Here is a 16,355-nt window from a genome sequence, read left to right on the forward strand (position 1 = left end):
CGATAGACCTTATTCTCCGAACAATTGCCTCGACGACCACAACACAACCTTCCTCCGCCACGCTGTGCCCACCACTGCGGCGGTGCGGACGGTAGGAGCTTGCCTGGTCCGATGCGCTCTTCTCAGGCGGATGCGACGCGTCTCAGCCCTCTACGGTAGGAACCGGCTCGGTTGCAAACACTTCCTTGAACACTCCACGATGGCTGGAGTACTCTGCGTCGAGATGGTCTGGAAGCTGAGCCACCGTCTGCCTTCAGCGTGCTGGTCTCGACGACCACGTGGAGCATTGCGTCAGTCGCGAACTATGTCAACAAACACCTGCTCGCCGCCACCGTTCGTCAGTCCATCTAAGACTCCCTGCCCTGGTTTAAGCGGGACTTTACAGCCCTCCAGGCGTTCTGCGGCTGTCTTCCATACTTCTACAAGCCCCAGGTTATTGCTAGCGCCATCAAATTGCGTGTTCGCAGCGTCATGGTTCGCGTCGTCGTTCCAGCGTCGATCCTCCGGCCCCTCGCTTATCTGATGGTATACGCCCCAAAGGGCTCCCAGCCTCCATTAGCGACACAATTAACCTTCCACCCAGTGTGTCAACACACCAGTGAACCGGTTGCTATGCAGGCGGTGTCTCCACTTCTATAGCATCGCATGGCGACTGCTGGCTTGCCAGTCTCGCCCTATTCCTGGCATACGCCCGATTAGGCCCAGCCCATCCTCCCTATGCTTCACCCAGCACGGCGTCTGCGCTGCTATGATCTTCTTCACCAACCTCGCTTCTTTTGCTGATCTTCGCAGATATGAGAGACGACGGTTTATATAAGGGCGCTTCTCATACACAGAATGGCTTTCGATACAACAGTCCTCCAACAGTTGACTTTCCAACAGTCCGTTCAACGCCCGAGACTGACCTTTCAAAATGCGCACCTCTCTGATCAATCTCTCTGTTCTGGCAGCTTCTGCCTCTGCTTCCTACCTCCTGGAGGATGACTATTCCTTAGACGTATTTGCCGACATGTTTGATTTCTTCACAGTATGTTTGGTATCTTCCACGAGGCATAGCCCACACTGACATCTTCTAGGACGATGACCCTACCCATGGCTACGTCAACTACATTTCCTACGACCAAGCCACAGGCGCCGGTCTGTACAAAGCTGACAACGGCTCCGTCTACATGGGCGTCGATTCTACGAACGTCGCCACTGGTCGCGGCCGAGACAGCGTCCGGCTCAGCACGAAGAAAGTCTACAACCACGGTCTCATCATCCTTGATCTCGCACACATGCCTGCCGGTGCCTGCGGGTCGTGGCCGGCATTTTGGATGCTTGGGCCGAACTGGCCGGTCAACGGAGAAATAGATATCATTGAAGGCGTCAACAGTCAATCGGCAAATACCATGACTTTGCATACGAACGCGGGATGTTCCATCACCAGCACAGGAGCTTTCTCAGGTAGCTTGCAGACCGACAACTGCGACGTCAACGCTCCTGACCAAGCCACCAATGCTGGCTGTGCTATCGACAGCGACGACAACCTAACCTTCGGCAGCGGATTCAATGCCAACGGGGGCGGCGTGTACGCGACAGAATGGACAAGCGAGGCAATCAGCATGTGGTTCTTCCCCAGAAACAGCATCCCATCCGACATCTCCAACGGCCAACCTGATCCGTCCAACTGGGGTCTTCCCAAGGGTCAATTCACCGGCGGCTGCGATATCGACGAGCATGTCAAGGACCAACAACTGGTCTTCGATGTGACCTTCTGCGGCGACTGGGCCGGATCGGTCTGGTCCACGGATTCGACATGTTCTGCCCTGGGCTCCACTTGCCAGGCCTATGTGCAGAACAACCCGTCTGCATTCCAGGAGACGTACTGGCTTATCAACGGGTTGAAGGTATACACCGACAATGGTGCCGCGCCAACGCAGACCACGGCCATTACAGGCGTCACGGCTTCTCACACAGCGACACATACAAGTCTGGCTGAGTTCTCTACCGTCATTACAGCAACTACCTTCGTCACTCTCAATTCCCCGCCCAGCTCGTCCAGCGAGAGTATCGCCACACTCGCTGCTACAAGCAGCACAGCGACCGAGACTGCGATCGGGGCCGCCACATTCACGAATCCTAGCTCAACCACCATTTCCACACCGATACAGACGCCATCAGCGACCAGGTTTGTGACCGTCACGGCAATCAACAACACGCCGTCTGTGGCTGCGGATCCCACGGTGGTCACCGTGGCTGCAGCGGCGACATCTACCTGGTCGGCATCCTCAGATCCATGGACTTCTACTGCTTCGTTCGACAATGGTTCCTGGGAGAACTGGCGAGACGGTGACAGCAACGGAAGTCCCAGCGGTGGCAACAACGGCAACAACGGCAACAACGGCAACAACGGTGGCAGATGGGGAGGTCGTGGCGGCCGGGGACGATGAAGTGACTCGCGGCGCGCACTTACCTCGTACACGACCCCTCGAAGCAACGAAAAAAACGAAGCGAAAGCGAACGAACTACTACATGACGACCTCACGACTTTGACGACATAGAAAGAAAGGCAACTACAGCACAGCATAGCATTTCATGGAGATAGAAAGGACAAACAGCACAACACAGCACAGCACAGCATAGCATTTCACGATACGGAGATAGAAAGGACAAACAGCACAGCACAACACAGCACAGCACAACACAGCACAGAACAGCACAGCACAGAACAGCACAGCACAGCATCGGCCGCATCGCCAGTCAGTCAGTCAGTCAGTCAGTCAGGCAGACAAACAGACAAACAAACAGACAGGCAGGGACGAACCCCCACACCCCACGAATATCGGAATTATACAACGACTCGATAACACGAGATGGCACGGCATGGCACGGCGCAACAGGGCATAACGGGGCATAACAGGGGCATAACAGGGGCATAACAGGGGCATGGCATTACGATAATTTGGCATAATCGGGGCATACATACATGTTGGATTAATACGGACAGCACAGGACAGCAGAGGAAAGGAAAGGAGAGGGGTGTCGCATAAAACGCCGAGCCAAATGTACTCGACGCAGATACCCATTGCATTGCATGAGAAACTGGTCCAGAAGGTCTTGCCAAGATACAGGGACGAACAGAACGACTGATTCGAGGAGTTACGGATTACGGACTACGGATTACGCATTATTTAGTAGAAAAAGATACCCCACGGCATGGGATGGATAGCATGGCATTGATAGCCGTAGCATAGCTGTATAAGTATATTATTCTCAAAAGACAAAGCGCCTACTGATTGACTGATTGACTTGCCCTGCATATGTCTACTTCCCTACCTACCTACCTACCTACCTGAGTACCTTCAAGGGTGTACCTTTCAATTCTATGCGTATGGATTGCGTAGGTAGGCCGTCTATGAAATCGAGATTGAAACTTTGATATTGTAAAAAAAGCCCGCCGTCCTTGTATGTACTGATCACCCAGTTGCCACCCAGCCACTTAAAAATGCAGTTCGTTATACCGAGGAAATAGAGTTCCACATGGATAATCGCTCAGTTCATGTCGGCCGCAATGTTCGCGCGGACCGTAAAATCTCGGGCGGAGAGGGAGGTCGTGGACGAAAATGAGAAGAGAGCTGTGACAGCCAAAAAAGCGACAGTCCAGACTCCACGGGACAATACGGAAAGGTCATGCGACGAATGCCCACGAAACCAACGCATAAACACGCGCATTACATTACTTCACATCAAACTCGTAACAGGTCGCCCTCAAGCACCGGCGTCCAACTTCACTTTCCCCTTAATGCTCTCCCACCGGGGCGCAAAGGCGATGAGGAAGGTAAGACACGCGCAGGTAATGGCGATGATAAACGGTACCCTTAGACCTTCCATATACGCGTCGAGGATGCCGGGGATTTGAGCCGGCGTAAACACCGTTCTCAGGTCCGTGGCGCCGGTGGCGAGGACTTTGCCTGCATCCACTGTGGGAGCTTTGCTGGGGAGTTGATGGAGTAGCTTGTTGGCAAATCCGGCTTGGGCGGCGCTGATGAAGACGGCGCCGCCGATGGTCTGGAAAAAGAGGATGATGGCAGAGACAGAGCTGAGATCAGAGGGTTTGACGATCGCTTGGCTGACGATGACGGGGATTTGGAAGATGAGGCCCAGACCGATACCGACCAGAGCTTGATAGCCAATCCACTTGTCGGACCCTGACTCGATTTCCAGGGTGTAGATGAGCCCTGCACCGACGGACGCCAGAATCGACCCAAGCGCCATCAGAGGGACGTAGTGACCCCATACTGTCAGCAGGCCACCACTGGCGACTGTGAAGATGCTGGCGCCGAGGACAAGCGGCAGATTGTCAATGCCTGATTTCGATGCCGAGATGTCCTTGGTGACCTGGAAGTAGATGGGCAGGTAGTACAGGAGGATGAAAAAAGCTCCAGCCACGGTGAAGATGTATGCTGACATGACGCCAATGGTTCGATCCTTCAGCAGTCGAGGTTGGAGCAGTGCGCGGTCTCCGGAAACAAATTCAATGGCGATGAAAACAAGGATAAGAACGCCAAAGAGGACTAGGACCGCGATGACACTGCCGTCGGACCAGGGTTTCGTGGCGCCGCCCCACTGCATTGCCAATAGGTAGCAGACAATGGCCGCCATCAGGATGAAAGTGCCGGGAAAGTCCATCTGGAGGAGCTTTTCTCGCATTGAAGCCTGCTGTGGTTTGGCGGCCTTTGGTGTACGGAAGAATAGGAAGATGATTGCCCCAGCAACACCGCCGATGGGGAGGTTAATATAGAAGCACCATCGCCAGGAGAGATGATCGGTGAATACACCTGTGCTTTTGTCAGCGCTCAAATAAATCCTGTACCAGAGTATGGACAGACACGCTTACCTCCCAGAAGAGGTCCAATCACAGAGGCAACGCCAAAGGTCGCACCCATGATTCCGGTAAACGCAGGACGCCGTGCTGGAGGCGCCGAGAAGGCGATAATGGTGTATGACCCCGAAGCGATGCCCGCTCCGCCCATGCCTGCAATGGCGCGGCCCACAATCAACGTGGTCGAGTTGTTGGCGACGGCACAGATCAGACTACCCAGCTCGAAGATGAAGATGCTGGTCAAGAACGAGATTTTGAGTGGGAAGTATTTGTACAGCTTCCCCCATCTGCTTGGTTGTAAGCATGTGGCCGGAACATGTGGTGGACGTTACTCACGTCGCCTGGAAAGAGCCAATGGTCAAGAAGAACCCAGAGCCATACCAGCCCACTTGATCTAGGGAGTGAAACTGATCTGTGATCCGAGGAATGGCGGTCGCGACGATGGTCATGTCCAAGGCAACGAGGAAAATGCTGCACGCCAGAGCAACCACAATCATGGCAAGGGGGAAAGCGCTGGGATAGTCGGAAGTGTCGATCCGGGATATTTCGCGGCCCAGGTCGGCGCCATCGATTTGGACATCGTGTTCTGCGTCGAGGACGTCTTTCTCGGCGTGGACCGATCGACCGGAGCCAGAGTTCTGTCGAGTTGGGACGTCAACTCCGGATTGCTGCTTCTCATATGCATCTTCCGGCAGCGGTGGTTTCGAGAGGTCAGAACTGGAGGTTGAGGCGGAAGGGTTTGACGATAGAGCGGTCGCCATTGCGCTCAACGCGAGGCACGATCTGACGATTGGCACAGAAACGGTGTCTTTGAGGCCTGGCTAAATGGCTGTGGAAATTGCCCAGGTGATGAACGACAAGTCAAAGCACGCGCAACAATTCAAGCGAGAGCGATGGGCTTGTGAGTTGTGACGTTTCCGGCAACCAAAGCAAAGGTAGGAGCGACCTCGAGATATATATATGTGTCTACCTTAACGTTCCCGTCCGGGATGAAATTAACGTCGGTTCCGGCGATAGACTGGCAACAATGATAGCTGCTGCTGCATCGCATACCAAGCGACGGAGAAGAACGAATTCGTCCGTGTCTCAACCTGAGTGCTGAACAAAGCATACCTGCCATATACGCCATGTGGAAGGAGACCAAGCAACGCTGTGGATTCGCCGAAAGGAGTGGATGAATCATTGCGGATATCAATATCGCTATCGAGAGATCCCCTGCAAGGATGGCCCGCGTTTGTTGAGCGCGTTTGGCACGGAGAAGCTTCCACGTGGAAATCCGAGACGAGGCTGCACCGTCCTGGAAGCCTTGAGAGGTCAACAAGTGTTCGGATGGAGTGGTTATCCGTCTTCCGACGCAAAGAAAGCACCAGAAAACCCACTTTTCTGGACAGACTTCGGGAGATCAGGCAGCCGCGGGTGGCGAAGTCTGGCTTTCCATTCGCAGGGTTGCAACAGCAGAGGAAGTTCGCTCAATCATTTGTGTGAAGGGAGGGGCGCAACCGCAACTGCCAGCGCAAGGAGAGCGAGCCAAGTGGACGCCATCTCGAACCATGCCGAATCGTGACACACGCTATGCGAAGCTGGCCAGAGCCACAGACTGTCACGAATACGTCGGATGGTATTCTTCACGGACACCCGAACAGCGGTAGATGTCGTGATTGATGCAGGTAACGGGAGTTAGCTTCTGGCCTTACGAGGAGGACCGGGGATACGCACGTCAGCCATATGAGAGTGCGTCATGACCATAACGAGAGACTGTCTGCGGATGAAAGTTTGCTGCATGCCAGAGTCACAGTGTGTATCGCAATTCCCGTGTCTGGACTGGGCCAGCAAGGAGAGATTGGCCGTGGAGATGGAATGCGGCTGCCTGGCCTGTGCTAGGCTCGATTTCGGCCGAAGAGACGGTGCAACAGACGGACGAAAATGGAAGCCTGGAGTGGGCCGTGGGCCAGTGAGCCATGGGATTTCTAAGCTGGCTCACTGCGATCTCATCACCCATTCATTATGTCCTTGCTCATGAGAGTCACGTGACACGCTGACTAACATGGTAAGAGGCCGCAACTCTTCCAGACGTGTGTCTGAGCACCATTCCGCTATGATCCACGCCAAAATGCTCGTCAGACAGCCTGCTTGAGCGCCGAGACCCTCCTCATCGACAGCCTGACCAATGTGGCTTCTGTCTCCTGCCACCATCCGATGACTGTTCGTACCGCTGTCGAGGAAATCGCCTGTCGAATTGAACGTTCCTGAACAACAGTGACTCACTAAAAGGGCGAATGCCATATGGATGGAGTGAAAGGATTCAAGACTCTTCGGTGGTAGCATCCCCCCGGCCTTGCACCCGGTGGCCTGTCAGCAGTCCGCGTCTGGGGCTTTGTCGCAGACTCACCATACCTGAGTAAGCAGAGAGCGCAGTTCCGCAGTCTGCGCAGTCTTGACTGTCCCGTACCTACTGCCTTCCCGGTACCTGAACTGCTCACGAGGAGGTACTGAATCGCTCCTCGACGCACCATTATGTCTCACGCTGGGAGTAGCTCCACGTCCCCGTACAACCCAGATACGTCGGGCGCCCTCTTCAGCCATGACCAAGGCCCGCCCAGGAAGAAGATGCGCAAGGGCACCAAGAGTTGCTTAGAATGTCGGCGGAGGAAGATCAAATGCACATTCGAGCCTGGGCGACCTGCCGTATGCAACGAGTGCTACGCCCGCGGCTCAACCTGCATTGACCAAGAGCACGGTGATATCCAGACATATACTCAGGCAGCCTCCGAGCAATCATCGTACAGCCTGCGGGAACGGGTCTCCCAGCTCGAAGACCTGGTTAAACAGGTATTGCATCGGTTACCTGAGAAAGGCGCCAGTACCAGTGTTGAGGCCGAAGGGGATGGCGTGCCGTCCGGATCAGAGTCAGACAAGAGCCACGTGGACGCTCAGGCCGCCGAGGTCTTGAAAAGCCTCAAGAGCTCCTTGCGGCAGAGCGACGCGAGCATCGAAGGCTCCATCCTCCTACCGGGCGGTCTTCGAGACGATGCGCCAGCGCTGACTTTGTTTGACAACGCCGTCATTGAACGGAAGGAGAGCCAGCCTGTCGTGTCCCGGGCGCAATACAACAAGACCAAAACCCTTCTGGCCGCCCTGAATAAGTTGCTACCATCTCCCGCTGACTTGGAGGTTATCCTTGAACAGTCACACGAATGGTGGACGATATGGAAGAAGATGTTTCCCGAAATCACAGATAGTCGGTGCGAAACCATTAAAGAATCAGTCTCACATTCTCTACGGTCGGAGAAACCGGCGGAACTGGCCAAGATTATGCTCTGCATAGCCATCAGCATTCACCAGCTGCCCAACCATTTCGACTGGTCGAGGTTACACATCAAGGAGGGACCGGCAGATCTGATGGAGCGGTACATTGCGACGGTCGACAAGCTGATCACTTCGGATGATGAAATCGCCGCTACTTTGGACGGTATTGAATGCATGATGCTAGAGGCCAAATATCACGTCAACATGGGCCGACCGCGTCGCGCCTGGCTATTATTCCATCGAGCACTCGCGTTTGCTCAATTGTTAGGGATCCACAGGTTGGCGGCACAAGCGGACAGAACTTCTCTGGATTACCAACGTTCAGTCAATATCTGGTGCCATCTGGTCATTGGTGACAGGTATCTGTCGCTTCTCCTGGGCCTGCCATATTCGGTCAGCGAGAGCTTCGTAACCCCGTACATCTCGGCAGCTGGACCTCCACCCAACTCAGTCAACGATGGAGAGTACTATGTGGGCAAAATGGTTCCCATCATAACGAAAATGATCGACCGCAACCAGAGTGTCGTGCCGATGGGGTACTCAGCAACGCTGCGATTGGACCAGGAACTGGAAGAACTACACAATGCTCAAGATCCGGCCTGGTGGAGCCTAGAACTCATTCCCGGGGCTCGCGCTGAGGACCATTTCGATCGATTATCGGCACACTTCTACCACCACCAAGCCAAACTACTCCTCCATATGCCCTTTATGCTTCGGTCATCGACGGATAAGAGATACCAATATTCCCATAACGCAGCACTAGACGCCGCCAGGGAAATGATTCGCGTCTACGAGGCTCTTCGGACCAACCAGGCCGTTGGACCTTTCATCTGCAAGTTGATTGACTTCCAAGCATTTACTGGCGCGATGATCCTGCTCCTGAATTTATGCGGCTACTCCCAACGCCACCGTGGGAACAACGCCCAGCAAACCGACCTCGAGCAAGACCAGAAAGACTCGGACCTCATCGACAAGACTATCGCTTTACTGAAAGACGCCGCCAAGGAGCCGGGCGGCGTGGTGGCCGCCCAAAGCGCTCAGGCAATGGAAATGCTAGCTCGCGTGCGTGAAGGAACCGATGACGGGGGCGGGGCTGCCGAATGTCGAGGCGAGACATGTCAAGTGTCGATTCCCTACTTTGGCACCATTTCCATCGGAACCGGGAAGCATTTCGTGCCCATCAAGCCCGGGACCTACGTGCAGCGGACCTCGGGCGGCGTCACCGTCAACACGACCACCAAAGCTGTTGGCACCATGACAAATACAGGATTGCCTACACCGCCTTCCGCTGCTTCGAATAGTACACAGCCTTCCCCTCTCTCCACGACCCTCGACCAGCATTCCTCCCACACTCCACAATATGCGCAGCCTCATCGGGCCTCGGGGTACGCAGTGAACAACTACGTGGCGCCAGGCCTCGATCAATGGCCGGACGCCACAGACTCCATCTCAGACGACCCATTCGTCACATTCGACAGCTTCATGGCTTTCCCACCACAGCCGCCCACGGATGTCCCCTCGGCAGGCGGCATCAGCATATCGTCCAGTGGAAGTGGGTTCACGCCGCAACCGATCCAGGGCAGTCCGTACAATCCCTCTGGAGGCACGCCCAATCCGCATCATGATATGAACGCCTCCGTGGCGGCCGGAGGGCTCGCTGGACTTGCATCATCCGGGTTTCCCTTTGGGGGCTTCCCGTTCGGACAGTCGGGCGTCGATCTAGATCAAGGCTGGAATTGGTTCGGGGTCGACGCGCCAGTCATTCAGTAAGGGCAGTGCGCGATAAGCCGCCGTGTTACGAAGAAACCCCCCTTTTATGTACAAAGATTCAGGTGCACGTGGAATGGATTAGACCGGTATCAAATACGGAGTACTTGTATCCTCATCAATGAAATGAAATGTCGATAAGCGGGCGCAGGAAAGGGACGTCCATATGAGCAAAACGCCAAGGGAACCGAACCGCCTTCCACCTCAAACCTGTCTTTACGGTACTCAACACAACAGAAGGTTCACGTCCAGGACGTAGAGCCCGTCTCGGGCATATTGCGTACGTCACATCGTTCGTGATTGGGAACGCGGAGCGCAAAAACGCGGAACCCCCATGCCAGCTATGTACGGAGTACTGTATGTACAGTATACGGAAGTACACTATATACATTATGGATCTACTGTAATTACTCAAGTATGTGCCACGTTGGACAGGGGCTTCCGTGGCACGTGGCACGTGGCACGTACCACATCCACACATGGTAATTTATGTACGAGGTACTCCGTCCATCCTCAGAGGGGCCCGGTACATCGATACATCGATACGTCGATATGCCCGTGTAGGAACTACCATAAGAGTGTAGAGTGTAGAGTGCGTCAGGCTCTTCGTTCATGGACAGACATTTCCCTCGTCCTGATATCTGTGTGTAATTCATCCGAACCATCCCATTTGTTCAGGCGCAGAAAATGCATATGTATGCCCGCCGTACTCTACTCTGTATCGAGTATTTTTTTACCTTTTATTTTCATCTTGATCTTGACTCTGTGCGCCTTCCTGTCCCGACAATGCATATTATGGTGCGAATACCTAGGCTAGTTAGTCTACGCGTGCAGATCCAACACATCCTCCTTGTCCGTGATACAGCCGTGACTGGCGTCGCTGACCAGTTTGGCATACTTGGCCAGCACGCCCCGCGTATATTTCGGCGACGGTTTGTTGGCGTTCCACTCTTCCTTCCGCTTGGCCAGCGTCGCCTCGTCGACGTTCAAGTCCAGGACGCGGTTCTCGGCGTCGATGGTGATTTCGTCCCCGTCGCGCACCAGACCGATCGGCCCGCCCTCCATGGCTTCGGGGACGATGTGTCCGATCAAGAAGCCGTGCGAGCCGCCGCTGAACCGGCCGTCGGTGATGAGCGCCACGTCCTTGCCGAGTCCGGCGCCCATGATCGCCGAGCTGGGCTTCAGCATCTCAGGCATGCCGGGACCGCCTTTGGGGCCTTCATACCGGATGACGACGACCGTCTTCTCGCCCTTTTTGATGTCGCCGCGCTCCAGAGCTTGGATGAACAAGTCCTCTGCGTCGTAGACTTTGGCTTTGCCTTGGAAGCGCAGGCCTTCTTTGCCCGTGATCTTGCCGACGGACCCGCCTGGCGCGAGACTCCCGCGCAGGATCTGGATGTGGCCCGTCTCCTTGATGGGCTGGGAGAACGGTTTGATGATTGTCTGGTCCGAAGGGAAGTCTGGTGCGGATTCGACGTTCTTGGCCAGCGTCTGGCCTGTGACGGTGGTGTGCGTGCCTTTGACGACGCCTTCTTTGATGAGGAACTTCAGCAACGTGGGGATGCCGCCGATGCGGTGGAGGTCGTTGAACACGTATTTGCCACTCGGCTTCAGGTCCGAGAGGAAGGGCGTCCGATCACTGACGGCCTGGAAGTCGTCGATGGTGAGCTTGATGCCCACGGCATCGGCCATGGCGATCAGATGGAGGACCGCGTTTGTCGAGCCGCCCGTGATCATCACCACGGTCATGGCATCTTCGAATGCTTGGCGGGTCATGATGTCTCGCGGCCGAAGGTCCAGCTTGAGGGCATTCTTGATGGCTCCCCCGGCGGCCAGACATTCGAGTTCCTTCTCTTTGGACACGGCCGGGTTGGACGCACTGCCCGGCAAGGTCATGCCGAGAGTTTCAATGGCCGACGCCATGGTGTTGGCCGTGTACATGCCGCCACAGGCGCCGCACGCAGGGATCGCGTTCCGAATGATATCAAACCGCTGTTCCTCGTTGATTTCGCCGGTAATAAACTGCCCGTAGGCTTGGAAAGCCGACACGACGTCGATGTCGGCGTTGTTCTGTGTCCTCGCACACCCGGGTGCTATGGAGCCTCCGTAGACCATGATGGACGGCCTGTTCACTCTGCCCATCGCCATCACCACGCCCGGCATGTTTTTGTCGCAGCCGGGGATCGAGATGTTTGCATCGTACCACTGGCCCTCCATGACCGTCTCTATCGAGTCGGCAATGATTTCTCTCGACTGGAGACTGTACCGCATCCCCGTCGTGCCCATGGATATCGCATCCGATACGCCGATCGTGTTGAATTGCATAGGCTGCAGTCCTGCGTCTGCCACGCCCTTTCGCACCACATTCGACAGGTCCAACAGGTGCATGTTGCAGGGATTGCCGCTGTACCACACCGACGAGATGCCGACCTGCGGTTTGTTCATGTCCGTCTCGTTCATGCCCGTGGCGTAGAGCATTGCTTGGGAAGCGCCTTGGGATTTCGGCTGCGTGACATGTCGCGAGACCTTGTTGAGCCCGTCGAGCTCGGAGGACGACGAGTCTGCACTGCGGAGAGGTGACGATGAGAAAGGACGGCTATCACACTCTCTGTCAGTGCGGCACCACCCTCAGTGACTGCTGCGCGTCGTACCTTGTCTGAGTCCGGGGCGCAAACCTGGCCTGCCTGAGGCGCAGGCTTCTGATTGCCGCCGAGGACTTCATGATGGAGCAGTAAACTTCACTTTCGGACACAGTCAGTCGAGCCTTGTCAGAGCGCAGTCCGTAGCAAGGACGCACCGATGGATCAGTAACAGACGGCCCCCTCCTTCTGCGAACTCTAGTGTACAGACCACGAGGTCAGCACCAGCAGTCCGACCTCACGGGCACGCAAGCCCTAATAAGCTGCTCGAAGATTTCCCCAGACCATCCATCGCCGCAACCGGAGCCAATCGGAGTGCGAGTGATTCAAGCAGGTCCGGGGAGCTTCACACGCCTCCGGATACGAGGTTCGGCCTCCTTCAAGACGTCGATCTCGAATATAGCTTGGACTTGCACAGGTGAGGAAAAGGATGGCGTGCTTTAGCAGTCAATCCTCACGGGTGAAGGACAAGCTGGTTCGCTTTCATCTCGCGAGTCTCATCATCTGCTCACCGGCGACCACTTCAGATGCATCGCCCTTGGGCGTCACGACCACAGGTTGCACTGATTTGATCTCTCTAGTGGACGCTCTTTGCTTGCCTCGATTCACTTCCTATTCTACAAGCCAACAATCCAGGTGCTACGTGGACGCCTTGTGGCAGCTACGACCGGCCGGTCGTATTCTAACGTGATGTTGTTACAATTCCTCCTCAACCCACCTAAGGCCGCCGTCCACCTGTATGCCGTCCTTTACCCAGGGATGTTCTCTTACCTCTTGCAGAGGTTTCCTCCGTGTATTGCGCTTCAGAAGTCCGTCTACGCAAACATTCGCGCCTTCGAACTCGGCCCCTTTGACGGGGTCCCACTCTCCGTCTTCATCCCCAAACTTGACCCAGGCCCACTCACACCGCGCGATGCGATGCGGAGTCCGTGCTCTCAGGATGGCTGGATCCCCTCTCGCACCAGGTAACGGGTCGAAGGGGAGTCGTCCCTCCATGAGCGCATACAGTAACACACCCAATGCCCAGGCGTCAGTCTGCCGTCCATCGTACGGCTGTCCCATCAGAATCTCTGGGGCAGCATAATCTTCACTTCCGCAGCGGGTGGTCAGGAGTGGTGACTCGGGCGGTTCGGGAATACGCCGGGAAAGGCCGAGGTCGGTGAGAGTCACCACCGCACGGTCGAGGGTCTGCCAGTTGGAAACATCGGGGTGAACGCGGACGGGGATGTTGAGCAAAACGTCTGCAAAACGTTAGTTGGGCCTCTGGTCCAGACACACTACCCGACGAGACGACCTACTTTCGAGTTTGATGTCCCGGTGGACAATGTATTTCTGGTGGAGGTACCGCACGGCGGAGACGAGCTCGGAAAAGATCCTTCGCACCAGTGATGGAGTCAATATGTCACGATGTTTCGTGGCGACTTCGAACAAATCTCCACCGGGACAGTAGTTCATGACCAGCAGTGCGCGGTTTGCGTCGTCGTTGCCGAATGCCTTCAAATGCACTAGGGAGGGGTGCTGGATCGCTTTCAGCACATCGACTTCCCGTTTCAGGGACACTTCAATCCTCTCCGCATCAGCGCCCCCAGCGGGCCCGTGTTCTACCACTTTGACTGCAACTAGTCTTCTCAGACGTGCTCGGACGCCGGCCATGTTGACGCTGTCCTGCAGGTAGTCGACGTTATCTTTCTGATGGTTGTCTACTTGCCGCACGGCCAGATAGACTCTGCTGAACGTGCCCTGGCCGAGCTCGCGGATCGCCTCGTAGCATCGAAGTTCGCCTTTCGAGATACTTCGTGCCTTGAAGACTTCCAGTTTTGGTCGCTTGGCAGCTGGTTCATCCTCATGCGTCCGTTCAGTTACTTTTGCAGGCTGCGGTGGGGTGACCGGGCGGGCACCTGATTTGCTTCCTCGTCTCTGTGCACCTAGGAACTCTTCACGGTGCAAGGCCGTTGGCGACTCGGTGGTCTCCAGTGGCGATCCCGAGCTGGACACGGCTATGTGACGCGGCTTCGGCACCGCCAGTGGCTCTGGTACGTAATCACTGATACTCCTAGTACGTGTGTGATCGGCGGATAGGCCATGGTTGTCTGTAGTTCCGGATCTGGAAGAGGAACGAGACTGTTGCAAGCCAGGATAGCCTTTGCGTCTTGGTGACGTAGGAGAGGATAAGACGCCGGGCGGTAATGCGTCGCCTTTTATAGAGCCCAGCGATGAGCCACGAGATCTTGTCCGGGCGAGACTGAGAGCCTTCCAGGATTCGAACGCTGCCATGGTTGGCGACGGCAGAGGGGTAATATCGAGCATGGCGGCGATTTGTGGTGAGGAGATGTAGCTACCAGGAGAGACGGAGCCGGCCAAGGAGTGTAGATTTGCTCGAACACTGGGTACTCGACGGGGAAGACTCGCGGCAGAAGCACTTGATCGCAGCCTCGACTCCGAGTCCAAGGACTGGCTCGAATTGGTCCGTCGCGGCGCCTGCATGTCTGTTCGTATGTGTAGCCCACTAATCAAATGCGCCGCGTCGTGCTGTATCCGCAACGAGTCCCGCTGGAAGACATTGAGTTGCGCATTTTGCGCGAATGCCTGCTGATTGTAGTTTTTATACAACGCTTCCTCCAGGGGATTGACTCCAGGCGTAGGAAGTGGGGGTGTCAAGAGGATGCGCTCGTCAGGTCCCGGCGGGGATTCAGAGGAGGGGGGATGCCGCCTTGTAGCCGATCCATCTTGTCCTGGTCCTTGGAGCTGCAAATTCGGGTTACGGCTGGACGTCGAGGGAGCGGCCTGGGACTTGGTCATGATGGCTTCTTGGAGTGTGACCCGAGGTCGTACAGCCTCACTAGCCCGAGCATGAGGATCTGCGAGAGAAGAAGGGCTTAGTTATCATGTCGCGTTCGGAGTCCTTGGTTGTAAAATTGACTTTGAGGAGAGGACCTCGAAAGGTGAGCATACTCTTCGGTTCCTGGTGCGATGCTTTTTCGGAACACTGTCAGCGACGTCCGGGGCGCATCTGTAAGACAACCAGATACAGGCACCGTCGAGACCCTGCATCGGTTGCAGTGAGCGAATGAAGTCAGGGCGTGCCACCTTCCCAGCCACGATGCACATGAAACAAGATTCGCATCGCGTCGAGGGGCAGAATCACCAAAAGGGGTAGGAGGCAGGTTGAACGAGTCCCGAGCAGCCAATCATACGCTTGGGTCTGTCACGTGAGATATGAATCATGATAGCCTCTCCTGGCTAGCTGCTTGACTCGGTCCTCGAGATCTTGAATTGTCGCCCTTCGGAGATCCTGATCTCTCTCCGCCCCATAATCGGGACATGATCGGGACAGATCGATCCCCATCAGCGGGGTGGTACTTATGCGTAAGGGCACAAGCGATTAGTTGCAGATCTAGCCCCTCGACGCAACGCCGTGCAAAGTGTGCATTTTAGATCGGATTGGCCTCCGAAGCAGGAACATTGTTACTAGATAGAGATCAACAACGGCACCATTCGCATTTCCTGTGAAGAAGCCTTGCGACAGAAGCAGGGGTGTGAGAAAAAGTCCCAGAGTGGGATTTCGTCCACAATCCCCGAGTCTCGTGAAACGCGGGTGGCAGCGCTCCCGAGATATCCGTGTGCCTGTTCTGTGGTCCTGTTTTCCATGGCGAAAAGTTCGCGGACCCGTTTCCGACAACGAGGCCAATGCTGCTCAGCAGTTGATACCGATCGACCTCAATTGTTCAATTATTTCGTCAACTTTTGGCTCTAGTAAAGTTAGGCCATGAGCATTGATA

General features: G+C 55.5%; 5 protein-coding genes across 5 annotated transcripts; 2 read left to right on the top strand and 3 right to left on the bottom strand.

The window, feature by feature from the left end:
- Positions 1-913: 913 nt before the first annotated feature.
- On the top strand, positions 914-2,432 carry G647_04101 (uncharacterized protein; the record flags this gene model as incomplete). The annotated part of the gene is made up of 2 exons (XM_008728445.1): positions 914-1,027; positions 1,077-2,432. 2 exons carry the CDS (start codon positions 914-916, stop codon positions 2,430-2,432), a joined length of 1,470 nt encoding a protein of 489 aa, XP_008726667.1.
- Positions 2,433-3,750: 1,318 nt separating this feature from the next.
- On the bottom strand, positions 3,751-5,625 carry G647_04102 (uncharacterized protein; the record flags this gene model as incomplete). Its single annotated transcript, XM_008728446.1, has 3 exons — positions 3,751-4,820; positions 4,880-5,151; positions 5,201-5,625. 3 exons carry the CDS (start codon positions 5,623-5,625, stop codon positions 3,751-3,753), a joined length of 1,767 nt encoding a protein of 588 aa, XP_008726668.1.
- Positions 5,626-7,378: 1,753 nt separating this feature from the next.
- On the top strand, positions 7,379-9,940 carry G647_04103 (uncharacterized protein; the record flags this gene model as incomplete). The annotated part of the gene is made up of 1 exon (XM_008728447.1): positions 7,379-9,940. The coding sequence occupies one exon, from the start codon at positions 7,379-7,381 to the stop codon at positions 9,938-9,940; it is 2,562 nt and encodes an 853-aa protein (XP_008726669.1).
- An 819-nt stretch (positions 9,941-10,759) lies between these two features.
- Positions 10,760-12,659, bottom strand: G647_04104 (dihydroxy-acid dehydratase; the record flags this gene model as incomplete). Its single annotated transcript, XM_008728448.1, has 2 exons — positions 10,760-12,533; positions 12,589-12,659. 2 exons carry the CDS (start codon positions 12,657-12,659, stop codon positions 10,760-10,762), a joined length of 1,845 nt encoding a protein of 614 aa, XP_008726670.1.
- Positions 12,660-13,272: 613 nt separating this feature from the next.
- On the bottom strand, positions 13,273-15,375 carry G647_04105 (uncharacterized protein; the record flags this gene model as incomplete). The annotated part of the gene is made up of 2 exons (XM_008728449.1): positions 13,273-13,817; positions 13,875-15,375. 2 exons carry the CDS (start codon positions 15,373-15,375, stop codon positions 13,273-13,275), a joined length of 2,046 nt encoding a protein of 681 aa, XP_008726671.1.
- Between the last annotated feature and the right edge of the window lie 980 nt (positions 15,376-16,355).

The sequence above is a fragment of the Cladophialophora carrionii genome (assembly GCF_000365165.1).
Source record: "Cladophialophora carrionii CBS 160.54 unplaced genomic scaffold supercont1.3, whole genome shotgun sequence".
Lineage (NCBI taxonomy): Eukaryota > Fungi > Ascomycota > Eurotiomycetes > Chaetothyriales > Herpotrichiellaceae > Cladophialophora > Cladophialophora carrionii.